Raw genomic sequence first — 27,404 nt, 5'->3', positions numbered from 1 at the left:
TGAAGTAACTTTCTCTGGGTATTCTGTTGATGTTAACATCCATTCCTCATAAAACATGGTTCCCAAGAAAGATTAGGGTTGTTCCTTGGTTGGTAAACAAGTTGTGTCTCATGGCTTTCTTTTGGTAATTCTCACTTCCTCCTATGTTAATGTGTGTCAAGTCATTAGAAAGAATGAGGTATATCTAAGTAGATACATATGCCCTGATATAGATATGAAATCTTTTATAAGAGAAAAAAATGGAATTAAAAGATAAGCTTATTTTTGTGCCAAAATTGAAATCCTTGCAAGGTTGTTTCACAATACAGAATTTCCATGAACTTTTGAAAATCCCTTTATGTGGTCTCATTTAATGTGAACTCTAGAGATAAGTAGTGGTATTATTCCCTCACAAATAAAAAGTAAGTCTCATAGAACTTAAGTGATTTGCCAAGGTCCCATAACTATTTGTGGTGCTACAGGATTCAACTGAAATAATCTGTCTTGAAAGGCAGTATCTTCAAACAATTATTACCTTAACAAGTGCAATTAAGGAACCCAGAGAAAATAACAGGTAGGGAGGAGAGCTGTTTAAATTTGTTCGCTCAGTACATTTAATAATTGGTAATGAAAGCGTTCATTTTAAAAATATATTCTTGCTGTCACCATTTCATTTTGTATTTGCCAATTATCACAGAAAAGATGTGAGATAAAATTAACAGATTTAGTTTCATACACATTGCTAAACATATTTTTGTACTTAAGCTATGTGTAAGAATTTAATAAATACATATATTTTAAGATTTATTTATTTGAAAGTCAGATTTATACTGAGAAATAAGGAAAGGCAGAGAGAGAGAGAGAGAGAGAGAGAGAGAGAGAGAGGTCTTCCATATGCTGGTTCACTCCCCAATTGGCCGCAATGGCTGGAGCTGCGTTGTTCCAAAGCCAGGAGCTTCTTCCAGGTCTTCCCACGCAGGTGCAGGAGCCCAAGGACTTGGACCATCTTCCACTGCTTTTCCCAGGCCGTAGCAGAGAGCTGGAACAGAAGTGGAGCAGCTGGGCCTTGAATTGGTGCCCATATGATATGGTGGTACTGCAGGTGGCAGCTGTACCAGCTATGCCACAGCTCAGGCCCCAATAAATATATTTTAATTGAATTCCCTACACACATAATATTGAGTGCCTTCCATTTGCACTGCACTGTCATACAAACCCCAATCTTCAAATACATCATTTGTCTCTATTACTATGATAACTCCTAAAACAGCTTCATAATCTCAAACATCTTTAGGCTCTTCCCATGCAAAATCATTTAATCCATTGAGTGACCCTGATTTGATTCATTTGGGGAATAAAATCTTATTAACCTCTTGTAGCCATAGCGTAAAATTAGGAAGGCAAGCCAAATCCCAATTTCCCTTGACAAGTCAAAAAATAGTAAATTCCCCCATGTCCCTCATTCTATCAAAATGATGCTGCGATTCTAAGGATTTCATCTACAGCTAAAATCTGAAGATGCAATATTCATCATGGCATGATGTTCAATTTTCCATTGCTATGAAGTATAACTATTTGTCCTCTACTGATTCTTTTGCCTAGACCTGATCCATTCAAAAATAGTAATAATGCTTCTAATATTTTTGCATCTCTGGCATCTAACCCAGAATCCTATAATTATCTGATGTACAATAAATTGTGAATTATGTGTGTCTTTTTAGCATTGTACCTTTTTATAACTAGAGGTACCATTTTTTATATTTATACCTGAGACTCCTAAAAATTCATAAATTCTATAGTAGGAACTCTATGATAAATAGACATCAAGAGAAAAATGGATCCTTTATTAGTGCACTTATGAGAATAGCAATTGACACGAATTTCACAAGAAGAAAACCCAGGAAACACAGTTGGATCAAAATAATCCTTACTTCTGGCGCACATACACATATCTATTTTTCAAATTTCTGTTTCACCATTATTTATTAATTATTCCTCAAAAAAGGCTGCAAGCAGTCTTTCACTTGTCCTTGCCTTTGATATTTTGTGACTAGTGACTTTAGTTTCCATTTTACCCTCAAAGCTTAATCAGACTTAAAAATGAACATTTTTCTCAATGTTAAAAAAGGCCTTTCATATAACTCTCGCATTCCCAATTAATTTAATTTTTTAATTTTTTTTTAATTTTTTTTTTTAATTTTTTTTGACAGGCAGAGTGGACAGTGAGAGAGAGAGAGACAGAGAGAAAGGTCTTCCTGATGATCCGATGGCAGGAGCCAGGAGCCAGGTGCTTTTCCTGGTCTCCCATGGGGTGCAGGGCCCAAGCACCTGGGCCATCCTCCACTGCACTCCCTGGCCACAGCAGAGAGCTGGCCTGGAAGAGGGGCAACCGGGACAGAATCCGGCGCCCCGACCGGGACTAGAACCCGGTGTGCCGGCGCCGCTAGGTGGAGGATTAGCCTAGTGAGCCGCGGCGCCGGCCTCCCAATTAATTTAAAATCATCATTTTAATTCTTGTTGTTACTAGAAGCTGAATTTTTTTATAATTTCAGTTTATATGCACATGTGTAATAAATAATTTAGAAATTATAAATATTCCAGTTTGCCACTCTAGGGCTTCTTTAGTGAAAGCTTCTGGAGAAGAAACTCTTCTGATTTTCTCTCTATAGCAACTCCATCTCCTTCTGAAATGTCCTGTCTCTTGCTTTCTTCTTAAAGTCCTTCAGGGCTGACCTGGCTCCACTTCTTTGCTATCAGCTTTGAAGCACTAAAACCTACCACAAGAATACTGTTGACTTCTGGGGGAATAACTGAACGTAGAGGACTAGCACTGGGGGAGCCTAATTGTTATTAGGCTCCCGTCACCAAAAAGTAACTGACACAGGATGACCACCTAGGAATGACGTACAGAGATTATGTTTTCTGAAACATTTTCCTTGACTACAAAACAGCGTTGGTGCAGGTGTTCAACCTCACAGTTAAGACACTGGTTAGGATACCTACATCTTATATCAGAGTATCTGGGTTTGATTCCCAGGTCTAGCCCCCAATTCCATCTTCCTGCTGACGCAGACCCTGGGAGCAGTAGTTGGGCACTTGCCACCCAAGTGAGGGACCTGGATTGCCTTCCTGTCACCTGGCTCCAGACCAGGTCCTGCCCTAGGTATTGTGGTTATTTGGGAAGTTATTGAACAGATGGGAGCTCTCTCTGTGTGTGTTTCTGCTACCTAAATTAAAAAAAAAAATGTATTGGGTATTTATCCAGTATAAAGCCACTGTAACCTCCTGTCGGACCAAGACAGAGAAACTAAGCAAACAGATCAAAAACCCACTAACCCCAACCATATTACACCTGATCTTAGCCAAAAGGCCAAGAAGTGATAACCCCAACCATATTAAACAGAATACATAGACAGTGAGGAAATAGAATCAGATTAGATGTTTCTCCTCTTTCAAGGAAGTTATAGTCTAATAGAAAAGGTCACTGGATAATAGCTAAATGCTATTAATATAGATAGGTATTGGGGCTGGTGCTGTGGCTCAATGGGTTAATGCCTGGCCTGAAGCACAGGCATCCCATATGGGTGCCAGTTCTAGTCCCGGCTGATCCTCTTCCAGACCATCTCTCTGATATGTCCTGGGAAAGCAGTGGAAGATGGCCCAAGTCCTTGGGTCCCCGCACCCACGTAGGAGACCCGGAAGAGGCTCCTGGCTTCTGGTTTCGGATCGGCGCAGCTCCGGCCGTTGTGGCCATCTGGGGAGTGAACCATCGGATGGAAGACCTCTCTCTCTCTCCTCCTCCCTCTCCCTCTCCCTCCCCCTCCCCCTCTCCCTTTCCCTCTGCTCCTCTCCTCTCTCTGTGTAACTCTGACTTTCAAATAAATAAATGAATCTTTAAAAAATATATAGATAGGTATTACAAAACCTAGATGAAGACCATTTAAATTGAAGAAAGTGAAAAATGGAAATTGTTCAATGGACACAAATTGTTATTGAGTTATTGCTAATTTTGAAGAAACACCATGTGTTTATTCTGAGTATATGTAAGTGTCTCTAACAGTTTTATTTAATATGTTTTCTTCTATATTTAAAATATAAATATTATAGTGAATATATTCTCCTTTAATTTTCTTTTATTTTCCTCAACCCTGTATTTTGAGACTTATCCATGATATCATATATAGCTCTGGTTATTTTAACTGTTTTGTGGTATTCTGTTTGATTAATGCATACCATTTTATTTATCCAGCTTGGCCAATGAATTTTTTAAAAATATTTATTTATTTATTTATTTGAGAGGTAGAATTACAGACAGAGAGAGGGACAGAGAGAAAGGTCTCCATCCACTGGTTCACTCACAAAATGACTACAACAAAGACAGAAGCAGGAGCTTCTTTCAGGTCTCCCACATGGGTTCAGGAGCCCAAGCATTTTGGTCATATTTCACTGCTTTCTCAGGTTATAAGCAGAGAGCTGGATCAGAAGAGGTGCAGCCAGGACATGAACTGGTGGCCATATTGATGCCAGCACTGCAAGCAGAGGCTTAGCCTACTTCACCACAGCACTGGTCCCACCAGTGAATGCTTGATATTTTATTTTTTCTATTCTCTGTGTTTTTGTTTTTGTTTTTTAATTTCTATTTATTTATTTTTGACAGATAGAGATAGTAGGTGAGAGAGAGAGAGACAGAGAGAAAGGTCTTCCTTCCGTTGGTTCACCCCTCAAATGGCTGCTACGGCCGGCACTGCGCCGATCCAAAGCCAGGAGCCAGGTGCTTCCTCCTGATCTCCCATGCAGGTGCAGGCTCCCAAGAACTTGGGCCATCCTCCACTGCTTTCCCGGGCCACAGCAGAGAGCTGGACTGGAAGAGGAGCAACCGGGACTAGAACTCAGTGCCCATATGGGATGCCAGCTCCATAGGCGGAGGATTAGCCAAGTGAGCCATGACGCCGGCCCCTCTGTGTCTTTGTGATTGTTGCTTTTGTTGAATAGAGGTTTTCAATTTTAGTTTAAATTCATCAGTCTTTTATTGTTCGAGATTTTTGTGCTTATTTAAGAAATTCTTCCCAACTCTTAAGTTCTTAAATTCACAAAGATACCTTTTTCTATATTTTTCTAAAAATTGAAGACTCCTTTTAATATATAGGTCTGTATGTATGCGTATGTGTGTGTCTGTCCCTCTGGGTCTCTGTGTTTGTCTCTATATGCTCACTCCTCCCAGTCTACATTATCCTCCACCTGTCCACTTGTTCTGGAAGTTTTAGCCAGAACCGTTAGGTGAGAAAAAGAAATCAAAGGGATACAAGTTGGAAAGGAGGAAGTCAAATTGTCTCTGTTTGCAGATGACATTTTCCTATATAAAAGGGGAGCAACAGACTCTACTAAGAGACTACTGGAACTCATAAGAGAGTTTTCTAAGTTGTAGGATATAAAATCAACACACAAAAATCAATAGACTTTGTATATTCAACAGTGCTGTGGCTGAGAAAGAACTGGTAAGTAAGTACAATTCACAATGGCTACAAAATGTAAATGCCTTTGAATAAATTTAACTAATGATGTGAAAATCCTCTACAAAGAAAATTTAAAAACATTAAAGAAAGAAATAGAAGAAGACACATAAATGGAAAAATCTTACATGTTCTTGGGTTGGAATAATTAATATAATCAAAAGTCCATACTACCCAAAACAATTTATGGTTTCAATGTGATCGCAATCAAAATACCAATGACCTTGTTTGTAGATCTAGAAAAAAATGATACTAAAATTCATATGGAAACACAAGAGACCCCAAATACCTAAAGCAATCTTATACAACCAAAACAAAGCTGGAGGTACCCCAATACATGATTTCAAGACATACTACAGGGCAGTTATAATCAATATAGCTGGGTACTGGCAAAAAGCAGACATGTAGGCCAATGGGTCAGAACAGAAACCCCAGAAATTAACCCATGCAGTTAAAACCAACTAATCTGATAAACAAGCTAAAATTAATCCTTGGAGAAAGGACAGCCTCTTCAACAAATGAACATAGATGCAGCTCAAGAAACTGAAAAACAACAAAACAAACAATCCAGATAAGAAATGGGCAAAGTACATGAACAGGCATTTTTCCAAAAATTGAAGCACAAATGGTCAATAGACACATAAAAAAAATCTCAGGATAACTATCACTCAGGGAAATGCACAATGAGGTTTTATCTCAACCCCATTCAATTGGCTATCATCCAAAAATAAAAAAAAATATATTCTGGGGCTGTTGTTAAGGTGCCTGCAGCAACGACATCCCATATTTGTGCCAGTTCATGTCCTGTCTTCTCTTTTTCCAATCCAGCTCTCTGCTCTGGCCTAGAAAAGCAGTAGAAGATGGCCTAAGTCCTTGGGCCCCTGCACCCATGTTGGAGACTCAGAGGAAGCTCCTGGCTTCTGGCTTCAGATTGCCTCAGCTCCAGCTGTTACAGCCATTTGGAGAGTAACTGGCGGATGGAAGACCTTTCTATCTGTCCCTCTCCCTGTCTGTAACTCTACCCCTCAAATAAACAAATAAAATCTCTTTAAAATTGAAAAAAAGCTGGCAAGCACGTGGAGGGAAAGATATATTAGTCCACTGTTGGTGGGAATGTAAACTAGTACAACCATTATGAAAGATAGTATACAGATTGCTCAGAAATCTGTAAATAGATCTACCATATGACCCAGCCACTCTACTCTTGGGAATTCACCCAAATGAAATGAAGTCAGTATATGAAAGTCAGTATGTGAGTCAGTATATATAACTTCATATATGAAGTCAGTGTATGCTCAGAAATCTGAAAATAGATCTACCATATGACCCAGACACTCTACTCTTGGGAATTCACCCAAATGAAATGAAGTCAGTATATGAACGAATTATTTGTACCACCATGTTTATTGTAGCTCAATTCACAATAGCTAAGATATGGAATTAATACAGATGTCCATCAATTGATGACTGGAGAAAGAAAATGTAGTGTATATATACACTATGGAATACTACTCATTCATTAAAAGAATAAAATCCTGTCTTTTGCAACAAAATTTATGCAACTGGAAACCATTATGCTTAGTGAAATAAGTCAGTCCCAAAAAAGACAAATATCATGTTTTCTGTGATATGTTGTAGTTAATATAGATACAAAAAATGTATAGGAATGAAACAGACATCTTGGGATTTGATTGTTGTAAAATTTTTAGTCCTTGTTTACACTTCTATGTAACTGTGGTCTTTACACTTCTTACTTGTTATACATTATGATTAGTACTGCATTAAATCTGTGATTATAGGGTGGTCTGAAATTATATATTTGCAAAAATTAAATAAGAAAAAGGAAGGAAGGAGGGGGATTGAGGGAAGGAGGGGGATTGAGGGAAGGAGAGGTTGAGGGAGGGACTTATGGTTATCTTGTTGTAATTGTACCTGTGAAATAATAAAATCGGTTCTCTTTATATTAATAAAAATTTTTAAGAAACCAAAACTTCTTATCAGATGATTATATATATTTCTATAAAATAACCACCCATTTCCACAATCAATATTTTGATTGAATAGGTTAATAATAACTATTATAATATGAAAATATTATTTACAGTTAAAGCATGATTAGGAAATGTAATCCTTGGTCACACTTATCTGAAATTTAATTGCATCATAGCTTGCTAAAAATAATTTAAAAGACTAAGATCAGTTATTATGGGTGACAAAGTGTAAATTTGACCTAGTTTGGCTGAATTTGTACTTCATTGTTCTTTCTATTCTAAATTCATAAATTCAAGTCCTATTTGAATAATTACATAATTCTCTTTCTTCCCTCAAAGGAGAGCTCTAATCCAATTTCCCATACTCTTCCTACATCTACATTGTCCTCTAAAACTGATTTTTATAATTTGTACACTCTAGGCAAGAGGAAAGGAAACATTTCTAAGGTATTCCTTCACTCATAACTCATGAAAGGGAAATTTGAAAACATCCATCTGAAATATAAATATTCTGTTTGTTCATCTAGAGTAGAAAGAGAAATGTGACTTGAACAAGCAATAAACACATGTTCTGTCCCAGAAAATCCAGTTCCTAAAGATATATACTTATGTAAAGCTTGAATCACTATTGCTAATTTCCTCTGATATAAACCAATATTCAAATTGGAGCTTGGCAAATGTGTGTTCATGATGTCAATTATACTTTTTGGCAAATTTATAAAAGCATATTAAAGACTCTAAAAATGTTTTACCTAAATGTCTTGGAAGGGTAAAGAATAAACAATACTGAACTATGTTTTTCCATCCCAAGGTTTTCAGGGTGTGGGATATACAGACTCTCTCGCTACTTCAAATCTTCCATGATACCCAGGGAGGACCAGGAGACATGCAGATTTATTCTATGATATATGATGCCAATCATGGCATGCTCATAACAGGTAAGCGTACCCAAATAATGGCAAATGAAACTCATATCTTGATTTTAACCTCCTTTAAACTAGCATTTGAGCACTAACTAGGAAAAAAAAACCAGAAAGAGAAATTACAAACCATAGCTAACCAAAGTAGATTTTTATTTAATTCTATTCTTCCCCATCTTTCCATGGCCAAGTAGAGGACATGTATAACTGCATATATCTAAAAATACCAAGTCAGTGCTGTAAGTTCTTGAACCTAGGGATGCATGACCTGAACTTAAGCAGAAAAAGATGATGTAATCTGTTGCTAAATATAGTGCAAATCTAGCTCCCATGCTATGCTCAGCTGTTGAGGTTCTCAGAACAGGTATGTGATCCTATCTTCGAGCAGCTGCAACAGCACACATCGGCATGATCCCCTTTCTACAGAAAAGCAATATGGCCCCATGCATTCTGGAAGTGAGTCAGTAGCTCAGATCAAGGACTGTACTGACCCTTCCACTTGCCTTTGCCTCTCAGCAAAGACCAGAGGGAGGACAGAGTCTAGGATGACAGAACTGGACAGATACCAATACAGAGACAAGGGGCCCTGCTAAGCACTTAGTTTGAACACCATTCATAAGTGTACCCTTAAACTTTAGAAGAAAAACAAATGATACTACCAATAGTTTGTCCTTCTGGAATAGTAAGCCAGAATATATGTCCTAAGCATTTTCTACTGACCACTTGCTCTGAGTTCCAATAGGATTAACAAAACAGGGAAGTGGTTGGTGTTGCCTGCTAGTGAAGAATAGAATTAATTTTTAACTCTCCCACCTCTGGATTAGGAGTGAACTAGGACTTCATGCTCAATAAATAACTTCTGACCTAAAACAAAACTGTTCTAGTTGTAAGCACCCTTCCTCTATCGCAACACCTCAAAAAAAGTACGTGTGAATGAGTATGAATAAGTTTTCTCTCTTAGTTCCCCAGCTTGTGTGTTTGATTACTGGGTTCAGCACTTCATGCCATTTGTCATCAGAGCAACTAAGGACCCAAATAGCAAGGCAAAAAAAGGAGACAAGGAAGAAGAAAAAAACCAGAAAAATCAAGACTTCCCAATTTTATGTAATTCTGATTAGTACTTCTGCTTGCAAAAATATAGAGCTCTATGCATCGCTTAATCACTGAAATTACATATATTGACTACAACCATCAACTTACCATCAGAATTACAGGAAGCATATTTCAGACTTTAATTTAGGCTTTGATTCCAATGCAGCAGTCAGAGTGCTCTTTTAAACCCAATGAACAGGCACAGTGCCTGGAAATGCCATGTAGAGTATGTTTTTGTGAGTGTCACAGTTGTTATCATTATTGCTCTAAGACAACTACTATCTGTATAGCTCTTTTTCAAAAGCATTCATATCATTTTTCATTTGACCTACACAACCATCATGTGAGATAGGAATTATTTATTCATATTTTATAAGTGATAGTACTGAATCTCAAACAGTTCATCTGGTAAAAGGACACGAGGTAGAATCATAGAGCAGGAGTTTGATCTCAAAGCCTTCTGATTCCTGAATTCCTGTGCCTTCTCAGGACTGCAATGTGCCCATAGTATTAATATCACAAATCCCCTAAAAGTAGAAGCATATCTAGATTGTCCACAGCATCTGCAGCATTGTTGAAGTCTACTGAGTAAAGTTAAGTTACTCTCAGTGTAATGATAAAGTGAATGATAATGTAAAGAAGCTCCAAGTGGGGTTTGATTATCTGGTAACCAGATGCCTCTAACATTTGCATACCAAGGTGTTTGAACTGAGATACATTACCAGATGAGCCATCTCAATCCTTCTTCACACATGAACAGATCTTATCCCAAAATTTAAACACCTCAGTAACTCTGGCTGAAACTTCTCCTAGAGTTAAAATTTCTTTGGAGAGACTTGAGAAACTCAGTGCAAAATCTGCCTTTGGTAACTCAGTCTCCATATTCATAAAATGGGGAAAATTTCATATTTGAGCTAAAGAATGTTTTGAGATCCTTATTTCTATTTCCAGACATTACACAAAAACAGAACACACAGTTAATTGATTTTCCCAGCTAAGTCAGACTTTCACTCAATAATATTGTATTACAAAACCAAGCCAAACAACCTTAGAATAGTGCAAGCCAAGAATACCTGCTCTCCATCTAATGGTTACACTAACTACATTTATCACCATGGTGACTTGGAAATTAATCTTATTTATTATTGATGTTGCAAACACTAGCTTGCAAACATTCTCATTCATTATACTTATTAAGACCATGTTTACAGAGTGCTTTATCTTTTGTTGTTTGAAAAGGGCTCTCTAACAATAAATTTAAATCATGAAATGGGAGCTTACCTTCAGCAGAAATCTGATCATCACAATTCTTGCTGTGCACCAATGGAGAGGTATGAAGTAAGCACAATAAAGAAGAGGGAAACTGGATTATAAAAAATAGGAAATTGAGGGTCACTAAAATGAGGATGTCAATGAAGTCTCAAATAGCCTTGTATTTCAAAATATGAAGCACCAAATGAATGCTTTTCTCTGGCCAATGACAATTGCTTTATTAGTCAAAAATGGTTTAGAGTAAATGAACATACTTTCACCTCATTAAGTTTCCTAGGTAATGACATTACTAAACTAACTGATACGCTGTTTCCAAACAATTGCTTGAGAAAAATGCTTTGGGATTCGAAATTTCAAGTGCTGAGTGTTTATGGGATTACTGCTTCTATTCCAGGGTCTAGTGTTATGGACATGTACCCTTTGTCAAGGATGATACAAGATACAGAACATGTTCCTCACACACATAAACAAGAAATCAATGTCATGCTTTACAACAAATCTTTTCACCAAGTACTCACTATTTGCTCTGAATCCATAATTAAGGTGGGTACTTATTGAATCTTCAGAAAGAAAAAGGCAGAGCAAATAGAATTTTCTCTTCTTCCAGGTAAATTATTGAGTGATGAGGTAAGTATAGTGGCACATGTAAGATTTTTTTGCAAGGTTTAATTTTTATAGAAAGCTTTTATTTAATAAATATAAACTTCATAAGTACAATTTTTGGATTATAGCGGTTCTTCTCCCCATACCCACTCTCTCACCTCTAAAACATCCCACCTCCTACTCCCTCTCCCTTCCCATTCTTCATCAAGATTCATTTTTATTATCTTTATATACAGAAGATAAACTCTATGCCAAGTAAAGATTTCAACAGTTTTAACCCACACAGACACACAAAGTATAAAATACTGTTTGAAGACTAGTTATACTGTTAATTCTCATAGTAAAACACATTAAGGACAGAGGTCCTACATGGGGAGCAAGTGCACCATGACTCCTGTTGTTGATTTAACAATTGACACTCATATTTGTGACATCAGTAATCCCCCGAGGCTCTTGTCATGAGCTGCCAAGGCTGTGGAAGCCTCTTGAGTCCACAAACTCTGACATTATTTAGACAAGGCCATAATCAAAGCGGAGGTTCTCTCCTCCCTTCAGAGAAAGGTACCTCCTTCTTTGATGGCCCCTTCTTTCCACTGGGATCTCACTCACAGAGATCTTTCATGTAGCTAATTTTTGCCACAATGTCTTGGCTTTCCATGCCTGAAATGTTCTCATGGGCTTTTTAGCCAGATCTGAATACCTTAATGGCTGGTTCTGATGCCAGAGTGCTGTTTAGGACATCTGACATTCTATGTGTCTGCTGTGTGGCCTGGGTCACATGCTGGATCATTCTACCTTTTTTAATTCTATCTATTATTATTAGCAGACACTAGTCTTATTTATGTGACCCCTTTGACACTTAATCCTATCTTTATGATCAGTTATGAACTTAAATTGATCACTTTAACTAGTAAGATGGCATGATACTTGCCAACTGAATGGGATTTGCAGTCCCATGTTAAGTTTTTAGCTTTACCCTTAGGGATAAGTCCGAGGGAACGTGTGCTGAACGTACATCTCCTTCCTCTCTTATTCCCACTCTTATTTTTAACAGGGATCAATTTTCAATTGGATATAAACACCTAAGATACTTCTGTGTTAAGTAAAGAGTCAACCAATGGTATTAAGTAGAAAAAGAAAATACAGAAAAGAATAAAATAGTAAGCTGTTCCTCAACAGTCAGGATACAGGGTGATCCAATCATTGCTTCTCAGAGTGTCAGTTTCATTTCAACAGGTTTCCTTGTTGTAAATGACCAGATTTCTTTTTTTTTAACTACTTTGTAGTATTCCATAAAGTACATATCCCATAATTTCTTTATACGGTCTTCCATTGATGGGCAAAATGGCACTCGCTCTATTGGCTTGTATGCCTTTTTGAGGTGATCAGAGAGAGAGAAATGTGTCTATACCATTCTTTTTTTTTTTCCTCCTCTATTTAGGCTGATGCACTTTCCCCCACAGGGCTTCAAGCCTCGTTCCCTCTAATCTCTTCCTGCCGCTTTTTCACCAGTAGCCTGGGATACTGTGGTCTCTTCTCACTTCACTTTCCAGCACCGGTGTGTGGGCTTTCAGCTGTTAGAGTCCCGAGCCGTGGGCACCCACATCTTCCACGTAGGTCCACCATGTCCCTCTAATTTTGGTAGAGTTTCCTCTGCTGTTTTTTCCCTAACTCCTTCCTGAGACTACACGATCTTCACTCTTCTTAAACCATCTTCTCCTGGGCTAGAGCAGTAAGCTCCCTCCCTATTCCACCATCTTGGAACTGCCCCATAGTACACATAAGATTATACATTAGAGCTGTCTTTACACTTTCATGAATACCTGAACAACAAACATTTGAAAGCCAGTTCAGACTACTTGCTACCAAGCCACATATTCAACTGAATAAATAAAGCCAGCAATTACTGTCAAAACAGAAATTTTAAAGAAAAATACATCAAGGAAAGAGAATTATTCTGGATTTTGATTGTTTTGGGGCTGGACTTACAGTTAATTAACAAGAGAAAATATTTTTTATTAAATTTACATGGAAAACAGTTTGAATAAATGACCAAAGTACTTTACTTTTATTATTTTTGGACAATGTAATGACAAAACATATGGATAGCTAGACCACAGAAGTGAATTCTGGTTATTTTACCCAAGAAATATATAGGGGACTGAGGAGAAACTAATAGAAAATAAGGTTCACTTCAGAGAGCTTGCTTATTCAGCTTCATTGCAATCTCAATTACCAGTCTGCGGAGATTTTCTAGCCTGGGAATGTGAATGATTTCACTCCCAAAAGGATCTCAGTGGCTTGCTGTATGTAGTAAATAAGAGTCCAAGTGGCCCTTTCTGAGGTTACAGTTCCTCATGTCATTTCAGCCTGATCTACTGAATAATCCATAGACCAATCTGACATATTTTGAGATGGCACATGAACCCAGATGAACCCCAGTGTGTCTCGCCAGGAACACTTACACACTTCTGCTGCTTTCCTGAAGCCTGTCACCACTCTGTCCTCTAGGGAACAGGCTGTGTGGTCAAACTAACAGCATCTGTCATTACACCCACAGGGGTCACCTGGCAGTCATGGCTGGAGGTGTTTGCTTCAGGTGTTTATTCTTTTATTTCACATCTGCTCTCCAAAGGAGACATATGGACACAAAAGTGAGCTTTCCTCTGGAGACTTTCCAACCACCTCTCATTGTTTTGGACTTTTGTACTCATTCAGGCTAAAATCTCCCGAGTTTGGTGCATTATCATTTATTTCTGGTAATGTCTTAAGGGAGAATAAGTAGAGGGAAACTAAAACAACTACCTGGTCTGCTTCCTCACTATACTGACTATTAAGGGGCAAATGACTTTGCTGGGTGGGATAGAAGAGTAGAAATAATCCAGGTAAGTTTTCATAGTTGACTGGTTGGACAGGGATTATACTATGATGCTGGAGATGGGTGACTCTGAGATCCATACATACAATGACTCACACTCTTTTTTCCTTTTAGCACCCTCTCTATACCTAGGGACACACAAAGAATATAAATATGGGCCCTAGGGCCATACTGCTGCCATTCAAGTCCTCATTCTACCGATCCCAGTCAGTGGTTCTTTACTGTCTGAACTCTAGACTGTTTCCTTAGATGCTTCCCTAACAATCCCCCTCCCTGCAATGGCAATAGCATCCTTCCAGTTCCCTGGAGAAAAACTACATCTTCTCATCTCCAGCGTTTTGCACGTGCTGCCTTCACCCCTCCAAATACCTCAAGTCCAGCCATTCTGTGGCCAATCCAGCTCTAATACTCTCTGGTGGTCCAATTTACATCTAAACTTGGCAGATCTGTGATGACAGATTCTGATGGAAAGTCTGCAAGTCTCAAGTCTCTAATATGTTTCCAAAGAGAGAGAATGAAGCATGCTGAGATGCTTCTGGATTTTCTAATTACATCCAGCCTAACTACACAGATGGCTTCCTGTAAAATCACAACACCATCCCCACCTCTCTCTCTCCACCTCTTTCTCTCTCTCTCTCTCTCTTACTCTTTCTTTCACTAGGCCCATGTTCACAATCAAAATACTCTTTGGAAAAGTTAATGAATTCTTTCCTCAGGGTTGTCTCACATTCCAAGATATTAACCATGGCATCTGTCCCAAACCCCTTAGCAAATTTGGGATAGCATCAACAGGGAATAAATCTAGTTTGATTTCCTGTCTGTTGTACTTTTCAAAGTTACATATCTATCTTGCTGTTAACATCACTTCATCTTTACAACTGATGACTCCAAAGACAGGCAATGTCCAGAATACACTGAATCACTACCTGACTCACCCAACTATTGGCAACAGAGGAGGAGACCACAGTGACTGTTAGCACTGTATCTGTCAGAGTTTTTCTTGATCAAATCAACATCCAGGGTCAAGTTTTAGGAAAGGTGTCAGATGTGTACAGTACCAGTTTTGAAGTTATTTTGAATATTGTAAATGTTTGTTAAGAACCTAAGGGCATGTGGATTACTTTTTAGTTGTTGGTGTTCTCTTTTTCAGGTATGGGAACTCGAGACTGGTTTCCAAATATACCAGATTTCAGATGCTCATGGCTACGCTGTTGAAGTGACATCAGGGGCTATTGATGAAAGTGGATTATGTTTTGCCACAGGAGCATATAATGGTCAGAGTTACATCCAGAATATAGCCTATCTGCTGCAGCATCCTGCAAAGTTGTGCTAGTAACTCATTAGTTTCCTTGGGTTATAGGGAGAGTAGAATCAAGCTGGACTATGCAAGCATGCCAGTGAATAGTAACAGACTGACTTATCTAATGGGAGACTTATGTGTCTAGCTCCTTGTGAGCATGTGCCATGTCAAACGTGGGAGGATGTCAGACTCAGAATGTGTTATTTCATCTCATGTTCCTCATGATGTGGAGTACTGCCTAGAACTTTCAGGAACTAGAGAGCCCCAGACTGCCCCATCTTTTACTTCAACTTGTTCTGAAGCTCATGAAAAAATGCTCTAGCTATACAATCTGACCAATTGAATACACTATTCAGAATATATTTTTTAAATGTTTTTATTTGACAGATAGAGTTAGACAGTGAGAGAGACAAGGTCTTCCTTCCATTGGTTCACCCCCAAAATGGCTGCTATGGCTGGAGCTGTGCCGATCTTAAACCAGGAGCCAGGTGCTTCTTCCTGGTCTCTCATGCAAGTGCAGGGCCCAAGCACTTGGGCCATCCTCCACTGCCTTCCTGGGCCACAGCAGAAAGCTGGACTGGAAGAGGAGCAACTGGGACTAGAACCTGGCGCCCATATGAGATGCTGGCGCCACAGACAGAGGATTAACCAAGTGATCCATGGCACCGGCCCCCAGAATATATTAATCTAGGGATAATTTTCTAAGTAAGCAACTGCTCATAAGCCAACTGATAGAATAACTGAGCATACTGATGTGAAAGTCTGATTTAAAAATTTGAATTAGAAGAGGTCTTTTGCCTAGCAGTTAAGATATCTGTATTCCATGTTGGAGTGTTTGGGTCGATCCCCAGCTCTGGCTCCTGATTCTAGCTTCTTGCCAATGTATACTCTGGGAGGTAGCAGTGATGGCTCAAGTAACTAAGTTCCTGTCACCTAATGGTAGTCCTGGATTGTGTTCCCAGCTTCTGTCTCTCCCCAGCTCAGTCCCAGCTATTGGACTCACATACAGAGTGAACCAACCATTAATCTCTCTCTCTCTCTCTCTCTCTCTCTCTCTCTCTGTCTTTCTCAATTTAATTAATTCAAAAAAAAGTGTGCAGAGGACAATACAACATGAAATAAATAATAAATGCTGGCCGGCACCATGGCTCACTTGGCTAATCCTCCGCCTGTGGCACCAGCACCCCGGGTTCTAGTTCCAGTTGGGGCACCAGATTCTGTCCCAGTTGCTCCTCTTCCAGTACAGCTCTCTGCTGTGGCCCAGGAAGGCAGTGGAGGATGGCCCAAGTGCTTGGGCCCTGCACTTGCATGGGAGACCAGGAGGAAGCACCTGGCTCCTGGCTTCAGATCGGTGCAGCTCCAGCCATAGCGGCCATTTGGGGGGTGAACCAACAGAGGGAAGGCCTTTCTCTCTCTCTCTCTCTCTGTCTAACTCTGCCTGTCAATAAATAAATAATAAATGCTGTGCTAAAAGGGTACGAATGCAATTTCTCTTCATATGGAACAATTCATAAGAAAGCACTCTTTTCCATAAGTACACTTTGCACTTATATGACAATAAGTTACAACAGAAACCCTAAGCAACAATACACTATCATCATCAGGTATGAACATTAAGCAATTCAATATACGAGTGGTAATAGTACTATTTTCATGCAAGGAAGTCACATTTTACTTTGTTAGTCCTATGACTTAGTATTCTTTTAGTGACGATTGGTCCTCTTCAGAGGTATATTTGTTAAATTGACAAAGATCCTGGGTCCAGGACATCTAGAAACTAGGATTCTGTGTCCCCCAGAGCAGCTCTACCCACAAGCCACCAGTGCCCTCACCCCCCACCTATAAATAGCTGAGCTGTACCTTTCCCTGCTTTCTGCCTCACTGATTGCTGAGGACCCAGTATGACAGGAACTCTCGGCCATGGCAGTGATTTGTCTAACCTAAGAGTGAATGAGGACATGGGACCTTCTTTTAATCATTCGCATGACTATTTTCTTAAAGACTATGAAGTGTTAAAGGGCAGGAACTGTGACTACCCACTTTATATCCTGTGCTTTTATCACCATATTGCGTATACAGGGAATATTTAAGCGATGCTTAATTATGTTGTGAGGGAACATGATTGGGATTATATATTGCTGATGGGGAAAACCTGGCACATGGGAAGGAAAACAGCACAGTGAAAACACTCTGGATGTACATCAGGATTAGAACTAAGGGATAGCAAGTAGTGGGTAGGGAAAGGTGTGGAGGTTAAAGGGGAAAAGTGCTAAACCTGAGATGGCTACTATAAAAATCCCATGTGAAAGGATAATTTCTACACCGAGTGATGAACTCAAAATAGCTATTCAGCAATCATTCTGATTATCATTCCTTCTAGCCCCTTCATCCAGCCCCTCCCCCACCACATGAACAAAGGTAATGATAATGAAAAGCATGTCAGTGCATTTGGGCTGTTATAATAGAACATCATAAGACAATATGGTTTTTGGACCACAGAAACATACTTCTCAAGGTTCTGGAGGCTGGGAAGTCCAAGCGGAAAGCACCAGTAAATCTGGTATCTGTAGAGGACCTGCTTCTTGGTTTATAGACAGCACCTTTTCATTGTGTTCTCACATGGCAGAAGGGGCAAGGGAGCTCTCTGGTACCATTTTAATAAAGGCACTAATCCCACTCATGAGGGATTAGGCATGAGTTAGTCACCTCCAAAGATTACATTGGAGATGAGATGTCAATAGAAAGTACAATTTCAAAGGTAAGAAAGAAACTACATTAATTTTTCATTCTTCTCTGATGTAACCAACAAAACAACTCCAAGCCTGATAGTTTCCTACCTGTTGCAATTTCCTCTAGCCTTCTATTATTCAATAAGAGCTAGGTCACCTTGAGAAATGTGACAGTATACTAGAATGATCTTTGACTGTTAATAAGAACTATATTGAACGAGCTGACATTCCCATATTGGTGGTGTTCAGTCAATCGGAAAGCGCTGGGGAATGGACAGAAGAGGAACATAAAGGGAAAGCTCAGACAGGAGAATCAGGGACTTAAAGAAACTTGTCACAGATTTCAACACACTGCTGGCCCTGATCATTTTTACCAAGGTTTATACCAAGGTTTACAGAAACATACTGCATGCACAGCAAGCCTGAGGAAACTCATGTGTCCGTCTTAGTAAGAAATATAGGATAAATTGTTGGTAGAAAGCTTCCAGTGGGACCAATTTTCTCTGAGTGAAAAGCCAAGCATTCCGTAAATCATTTTACCCACATAGCCTTTTCTCTGTGCACCAGGAACAGTGAAAATCTGGGACTTTGGCAGTGGGCAAGAGATGAAAGTGCTGCCTAAAGGGAAAGAATGGAAGGAGGAAGAGCACTGGGTGAAACGTCTGATTTTCCTCAAAGCTCAAGAAAAACAGCAGAACTTGATCCTTGCCTTGGAGCGCAACGGAGCTATCAAAATCATGCAGGTAGGTTTACAGTCCTATTTTGTTATTTGTACTGTTGGTGCTCTTCTTGGGAAAGCCGAATGAGTGGATAATCCGCATTTAAGTCCTCTCTTGCCAGCCAGCTGAACACAGTATTTGTCTATCAACCTTCAAGTGAGGTTTCTCATTAACTTTGTCCAGGCCCATGCAATGAACAGTTACCTGGGCACAGCATCCAGTCCATCAAGCTTCAACGATTAGTCAGGACTCCAAAGTGGGTATCAGAAAGGTTCACTTACAAACACCTGCCACTTCTGACATTGCTCATCTGCTCATTTGGGAATAATTCATGGCTTCCCAGAATGGCTGCTTGTTAGCAGGCTCTGTGCCTTTTAAACTATAATGTGTTCTGAGATAGGTATGTCTCTTTTTCAGTTTGTCATCAAAATTGTTTTATTTATTTTAAGGTTAACAATGCAATCTGCTCAAGGCTATTTTGGAAGGAATGAGATAGGCTAATTTATTTTTCCAGTGGATTTCTGACTACCTAGGAATGTTAATGCCTTCTTCAAATTTAAAAAGACTAGGTCATTTATTTGGCTTAGTGGATCTTATCCTGTCACCTCAAACTCCACGACTCATTGCCTTCATTATTCCCCATTCTGAGAGTTAAGATCTGAAAACAAATCTTTAATAGGAGCGCAATCATGGCATACTAGCATTGAGTAAGATGACTGATGACCTTACAGATAGAATAAAGGAATGAAAAGCTTCCCTGGTTCAATACATTCTGCCTTTGATGTCTGCGCAATCCAAAACAACACTACAGAAAGGAATTTCCTAGTAATACTCTGACACACAACAATATGTTGATTTTAAGTTAGTACAACCAGATACCCTTCCTAACAGACAATGTCTGCTGTTACACACTGTGGGGAGCAACTGAGACTAGACTAAATTACTGGAACTAGGACTAATTCTATGCATCTGCTCTCCCACAATATGGCGCTGGGGAGGAGTAAACTTCTACGCAGCTGCCTCTCGCCAACTTGATGAGCTGCAGGAGCTGATCCTGCTCCTGATTGGAGGAGAGCAGCGTACTCGGCGTGTGGGCAGCAGAGTTGGGATTGGTGGAAGAGGACTATAAAGGAGGAGAGAGACACCATGCACCGGGAACATCCGGATAACATCTGAGCAGCCCCCGAGAGAGCCGGCTGGCGGTGTGCCACTCCTCCGCGGAAGCGGGGAAAGTGGCAGGGGGAGCCGCCCCTCCACGGAGGTGGAGGGGTCGGCAGCCAACCCGGGAAGAACCAGCAGCAAACCCGGGAAGAGCGGAGCAGACAAAAGAACAGCGCAGGGTCCTGTGTCGTTCCTCCGCGAATGGGGGAGCGACAACACACTCCATTTAACTCTTAAAAATTCTGACTCTTTTTTAAAAAGCTATAAAAGCAGCATGTAATTGTCCTACGTCAAAATTGTTTTTCATTTTACTGGGGCATTTTTCTCTTTGATAATTCTGATTCCCTATTCAGAATCTGTAGTTTGAGCTTGATAACAATCAACAACCTCTCCTATTCATAAATACAGGTTAATATATATCCATTTGCTCCAAGTCCAAATCTATCCAGTTGCACCAAAACAATTTATTGAAAAGTCTGTTCTTGTCACACAAGCTTGTTCTGACACTTTCATCTATGGACTCGGTTTTGTTCCATTAGTCTACTCACTTTTCCCTAAGCCCAGATTTCATTGCGTGCTGGGTTATTTTGACTGTGGCCTGAGATGAGGGTACATTCCTCTTAACTGGATGTGTTTGTTTCTGCCAGATGCCTCATGGAACTACATTTGCCTGTTGCATTTATTTGTACACAAACTTTCATGACTAACACTGTATTTCAGTTACTAGGTACTCTGAAGAGGGAAGAAGAGGAATCATATTATTGAGGGATAGATAGAGCTTAAGATATGAGAAAGTTGGATGATAGGTATATTGATATGTTCTGTTTTTCTCTCTTTTAAAAACAGCTCAAAATAAAATAATTTAACTGTGCATGTACTCACTGGATTTCTGTTAAAGGGCAAGGAAGATGATATTTTCCTCACTGTGATATGGGAGCTGCCTGATGCCATGCCTTATTTCCAGAATGGGATTCACGTGGTGCATCTGGAGATGTCTACTAGAGACAGGAACATGGCTATTCCTTTCCCAGATGTCAAATTAATAGTTGAGAAAAAGTTTCCTCATCACACTACTGTAAGTTTTTTATTTCTTTATTTTAAATGTTCACTTTTGTTATGGAAAATTAAAATTAATAAGTATAGAAAATAATGAATTTTTCTATATACTGTTTTTTGGACTCGGGACTACTGTGTGCATGGTCAAACATTCTTTAATCCCTTTTCCTCTCCATGACTAACATCAACAAATGTTGAAGTAAATCCTATACATTATGTCATTTTATCTATAAATATTTCAGTATATCTCTCTAAATAATAATGAATCGCAGGGCTGACGTTGTGGTGTAGCAGGTTAAAGGTACTGCCTGTGATACCAACATTCCTTATGGGTGCTGGTATGATGTTCCAACTGCTGTACTTCCCATCCAGCTCCCTGCTAATGGCCTGTAAACAGCAGCAGAAGATAACCCAAGTGTCTGGGCCCCTGCCACTCTCGTGGGAGACCCAGATGAAGCTCCTAGTTCCTAGCTTTGGCCTGGCCCAGTGTTGGCCATTGCAGCCATTTGGGAAGTGAATCAGCAGATGGAAAATCTGTCACTCTTTCAAATAAATAAATAAATAAATCTGTTAAAAATGAATATGAAAATTATAATTTCATTATTTATGAACTATTTCAAAAATAATTTACAAGTTTTAATATCATTATATATTCAGTCGGTGAGAGATCTTCCAAAAGTTCATGAATATTTATATTAAGAAAAATCTATGATTTCAAAACTTTTATGCAGCAAAATAAATTTATCTTTTAATTCCATTTTGAATTAACTTTTTGAAGTATCCTGAAGTATGGACTCATTACATCATTTTTATTTTTAAAATTTTTTACTGAAAGTCAACAACAGGAGTCACTGTGTACTTACTTCTCATGTGGGATCTGTCCTTAGTGTGTTGTCCAATGTAAAGTAATGCTATAACTAGTACTGAAACAGTATTTTACACTTTGCATTTCTGTGTGGGTGCAAACTGTTGAAATCTTTACTTAATATATACTAAATCAATCTTCTGTATATAAAGAGAATTGAAAATGAATCTTGATGTTAATGGAAGGGGAGAGGGAGCGGGAGATGGGAGGGGTGTGAGTGGGAGGGAAATTATGGGGGGGGGAAGCCATTATAATCCATTAACTGTCCTTTGGAAATTTATATTTACTAAATAAAAAAACAAATAAATATACTTTAAAATAAAATTTTATATAATAAAAAAAATTTTACTGACTGATTTATTTGAAAGGTAAAGAGCCAAAAATAGAGACACAGATCCCCATCTGCCTGCAAAATTGACTACACAAATGCCTGTAACAGCTAAGGCTGGGTTAGGCTGATATTGGGAGCTGGGACTTTACGTCTCCCACATACGTGTCAGGAACCCAAGTAATTGAGCCATCTCCTGCTGCTCCCAAGGGAGCAGGAAGCTGGAAGTAGAGCTGGGATCAAAACTAGGCACTCTGGTATGGGATGCAGGTGTACCAAAATGTCTCAACTGCCAAACACCTGCCTTCTCAGAAAGACAACAAAATTACTAAAAATATTAGAGCTGAAACAGCTGAATATTTTGCTTGCTCTGCAGTTCCCTTTGTCCTTAGCATATAGGAGTGTACTGTCAAACTACTGTGCTTTAAAATTACTTGAAATAATTCCTTGTGCCATCAACTGTACACAGGTTAACTTGCTTAATTTCTTTTTATTTGTTGCTTTTTAAATTTGAATTTTGTCATTATATTGTTATATATTTAATATATATTATTATATATATTTAATATATATTTAAAATAATCTACAAAAGAAGCCCCACTCTGAGATATCAAACCAAGGAGTAGTTTAGTTTCTATTCCTGTCTTTCCCTCTTGTTCTCTTCCTAACCTAAGTAATTAACCTTTCAGTTTTAGGTTTTTGACTTGTCTCTAATGTTTTTTTTTTAAATATAATCAAATGCTTTTCTATATTTGGTTGCTTCTCACCCTTTGTAAGCTAATGATATAAAACTATACAACACGTCTTCAAATGTTATTGGAAAATGAATATTACATTCAAAATCCTTGTAACAAAATAAATTTTAACTCCAGTTTTTCATGAACTTTTAAAAGTATCCTTATGTCTATTATTCTATTTTTACTTGTTTTATTTAATAATATATTCTGGAGATCATTATAAAGCAATATTTAGAAATATTCATCCTTTAAAAAGATTGTGGTAAAATATATATAATGTAAATTTTGCCATCCCAAACATTTTTAGATGTGCAATTGGTGGCATTAAGTATATTCACATAGGAGTGTCCATCCCCAGTAATACTTGAAACTCTATACCTGATATGCAGTAACTTCCCAACTGTTCTTCTCTTAAAGCCCCTGGAAACCACCATTCTATTTTCTGTATCTATGAATTAACCTACACTAATACCACATACAAGCAAAAATATACAGGCTTGTTTCACTTAACATAAAATCCTCAGAGTTTAACCATGTTGTAACATGTATCAGAATTTCCTTTATTTTTAAGGCTGAATGCTACATATTCTATTCTATGTATATACCACACATTATTTTATTCATCCATTGATCAGTGCTTGGGTTGCTTTTTCACTTCTTGGTTACTGATAATAATGCTTCTGTGGACATGGTTATAAACATTCATCTATTTTTTGAAGGCTCTTTAACATTTCATCTGAATGGATGCACCATAGTTTATTCAACTAGTCCCCTGTGGGTGGACATTTGGATTATTTCTTACTTTTTCCAATTAAACATAATGCTATAGCAAATATAGTGTTATATATGTGTGTATGCATAGATTCATAGTCATATTTTAAAAAAAAATTAACACTGTATCTTTGGGATAGATTCCTAAAAGAGGAACTGAGGGTCAAAAAGTAAATGCTAATATAATCTTCCTAGATATTGCCAACTTCTACAGTTGAACAATTCTGCACTTTCACTAACAACATGAGGATAAGTACTTCCTCACAGCCTTGCCAAAATTTTATATTGTCACGCTTTTAGATTTATGAGTACAAAATCATAATTTGGTAAATTTTAATTTGCAATTCTCTTGTAATGAGTTAGCAGAGCATTTTTTAATAGGTATATGGGACCTCTGTTCATATCTTTTTTCTCTTTTTTATCTAGGCATTCTTTTTCTTTAAATGTTTCAAAAGCTTTTTATACATCAGTTATATTAGGAAACATATACATATGTATACACAAATATATATGTATGTGTATATAATTAGGTAAATGTATTAGGTATATTGGCCTTTTGTGATGTAAGTTTCATTTTTATTTTTCCAATTATATATTAGTGTTTTATTTTTAGTTAAAATCATTTCAGCCATGGCAATACTAACATCTGGGAGGCCAAGTGCAGATGAAGTTTCTGGTTAACAGGCACTATTATTTTGGAAATAATAATCACAAAAGTTCTCCAGGCTTTCCACAAGAAGTCTATTGTCCCTCTAAAAATAGCCCATCTATCTATGTAGATAAAATAACTCATCTCCCCAAAAATAGCTAAGTCTTCCCAATTCTCCTAGATTTTAACAATAGAGAAAGTTTGGAGTGTGTCAAAAGGTCACAAAATGGTTGTTCACTTTTTATGGCCATTATTATTTCACCATTTTTGCAACTTACAATCTTAAATAAATTTTTTAAATGTCAGTTAACAAAATTTCAGCTCTCTCTTTTCATAGGTTTTATTTTTTTTAAGTTTCTCATTTGCACTGGTGACATCAACTGATCAGTTAAAGACATCTATTTTGTGGTTGATGTTTTAAAAATCTATAAAAAGAAAGTGTACCATCAGACTGACTTTCTTCAGGATAGTCTCTGAATTCCAAAATTATAAGTAGACTGAAAGGAGCCAGCCTTATTTCTTCCAACAGAGAAAAAGGAAGCAATTTCTGACAAGTACTACATAAGATAATTCTTCAGAAGTTACAGAGCCAGGGTCTTTGTCCTGGGATCCATGGGCTTCCTTCCATGAGCAGACTTCTGGGGAGTCTAAACCGACTCTGAATTTGTATGTAAAACTTCTTTCCTGGGAAGTACAAAGTTCATGGCTTTTTCTGTCCCAGAATTTCATTATAAAACATTTTCAAACACACAAAAAGTTTGAAGAATTATACAGTGATTATCCATATATCCCTCCACTTAAATTTTAATAACATTTTGCAATATTTGCTTTATCACCATCATTTAATCCAACTTGTTTTTAAAATCTATTTCTAAGTAACTTGAAGGTATTAATACATATCACCCCTAATCATTTCGCTCTGTGCATCATTAACTAGGGTTGACTGTTCATGGTTTTGTTTATAGTGAAATTGACATAAAATGAACAGAACCTAAGTGTGCTATTCACTGAGGTTGAAGAGGAGCAACCCAAACCCCATCAAGATAAAGAACATTACCATCACCCAGAAAGTTCCTCGAAGCCCCTGCCTAGTCAGTACCTGAGCCTCCCCAAAAAGGCAACTGCTGTTCTAATTTTTTCACCATAGATTTTTTTTCTTACTGCTCTAAAGCATCATATAAGTTAAATCACATGGTATAGACTGAAGGTTTTTCTTTCATGTAGCAAAATCCTTGTGGGATTTGCCCACATCCCTGCAAATATTAGTAGATCATTCTTTTTTATGCCTGTGTAGTATTTCACCATGGTGTAAATATATATTCTTGAGGTGTTTTTAATCAGGAAAAGGTTAATCACTATTATCTACAGTTTTATTTCATTTCAAAATATCTCTGAAATACACACACACATACACACACACACACCCAGAATTGGACAATTTAATTTAACATCTTTTCAGAAAGCTATTTTTGTGACATGCTTACACCTCCTTGATTTGGAAGCAAGAAGTATTCAGAGCACATGCTTAACGTTGAAGATAGAGAAGTGGAGATGTTCCTCTGTGTCTGTAAAAATTTAGACCAACTGATTTTTTAAAGAATTGCTTCTTTGAAAGGCAGAATGACAGAGAGAGAGAAAGAGACAGCTAGACAGACAGACATATCTTTCATCTGTTGGTTCACTTCCCAAATGGCTGAAATGACCAAGTCTGGGCCAAACTGAAATCAGGAGCCTGGAAATCCATCCATATTTCCCACTTGGGTGGCAGTGGCCCAAGTACTTGGGCCATTATCTTTTGCTTTCCTTGGCACATTAGCAGGAAGCTAGATCAGAAGTGGAGTATTTGGGACTTAAACTGGCACTACAGTATGGGATGTCAGCATTGTAAGCATTGGTTGGACCCAGTGGACCACAACTCTAGCCCCCAACTGATTTTTTTAATGAAACCGTTCATTAACTGTCGCTCCCCCTCTTCGTGGAGGAACGACACAGGACCCTGCGCTGTTCTTTCTTCTGCTCGGCCCTCCCCGGGTTTGCTGCTGGTTCTTCCCGGGTTGGCTACCGTCCCTTCCACCTCCATGGAAGGGCGGTTCCCCCTAGCCACTTTCCCCACTTCCGCAGGAGAGTGGCACACCGCCGGCCGGCTCTCTCAAGGGCTGCACAGGTGTTCCTTCAGATGTTCCTCTTAGATGTTCCTCGTGCATGTTGTCTCTCTCCTCCTTTATAGTCCTCTTCCACCAATCCCAACTCTGCTACCCACACGCCGAGTACGCTGCCCTCCTCCAATCAGGAGCAGGTCCTGCTGTTTATTGGTTGAACTGGAGGCAGCTGTGTAGAAGCTGTTTCTCCCTTCTCAGCGCCATATTGTGGAAGAGCAGATGCATAGAATAAGTCTTAATTCCAGTAACTTAGTCTAGTCCGAGTTGCTCCCCACAATTAACCTTATTTAGTTACTTTAATTTTAGCTCGAACCCCAGAACTTTTCATCTTTTTCAGGGATAAGTGGTCAGGTATTAAAGAATGCAAAAAACTCTTAAGTTATAGAGGGAGGAACTGAAGAAAGTCTTACTTTTTCCCCTCAGCTGTTAATGAAATAACCATAACATAATTTAATAAAGAATAATATAGCTTGTTTTATGGCACATTAAAACTATCATTTTATCACAAGGCACAAATATACTGCATTATTTTCCTTACATTGAAACAAATATCACTTAAACACTGCAATATGAATTCCATTCATTGCTAAATTAAATGTTTAGAGGTATTATTCTTAGGTCAAAGGACTTTGAAATCAATATATATACAGTCACCTTGACATAATAATATTTCATGTAATGTGCA

The 27,404-nt window shown here is 38.4% G+C and overlaps 1 protein-coding gene across 16 annotated transcripts in view; it reads left to right on the top strand.

Annotated features, from left to right (window-relative positions):
• Positions 1–27,404, top strand: part of LOC100338257 (WD repeat-containing protein 64) — a 193,177-nt gene that overhangs the window by 93,232 nt on the left and 72,541 nt on the right. For all 16 annotated transcript variants that reach the window (XR_007909967.2, XR_007909966.2, XR_011381523.1 and 13 more), the window contains 5 exons: positions 8,292–8,418; positions 11,159–11,307; positions 15,396–15,519; positions 18,842–19,017; positions 21,053–21,229. Coding sequence is in view for 1 of the 16 variants with exons in the window: in XM_002717339.5 (XP_002717385.3) it covers positions 8,292–8,418; positions 11,159–11,307; positions 15,396–15,519; positions 18,842–19,017; positions 21,053–21,229 (753 nt within the window). In the remaining 15 variants the exon portion in view is untranslated. The remainder of the gene's footprint in view (positions 1–8,291; positions 8,419–11,158; positions 11,308–15,395; positions 15,520–18,841; positions 19,018–21,052; positions 21,230–27,404) is intronic.

This window comes from Oryctolagus cuniculus, chromosome 13, assembly GCF_964237555.1.
Source record: "Oryctolagus cuniculus chromosome 13, mOryCun1.1, whole genome shotgun sequence".
NCBI classification, from domain to species: Eukaryota; Metazoa; Chordata; class Mammalia; order Lagomorpha; family Leporidae; genus Oryctolagus; species Oryctolagus cuniculus.
The sequence above is the reverse complement of the archived record's forward strand: the minus strand, read 5'-3'. Positions and strand labels throughout refer to the sequence as shown.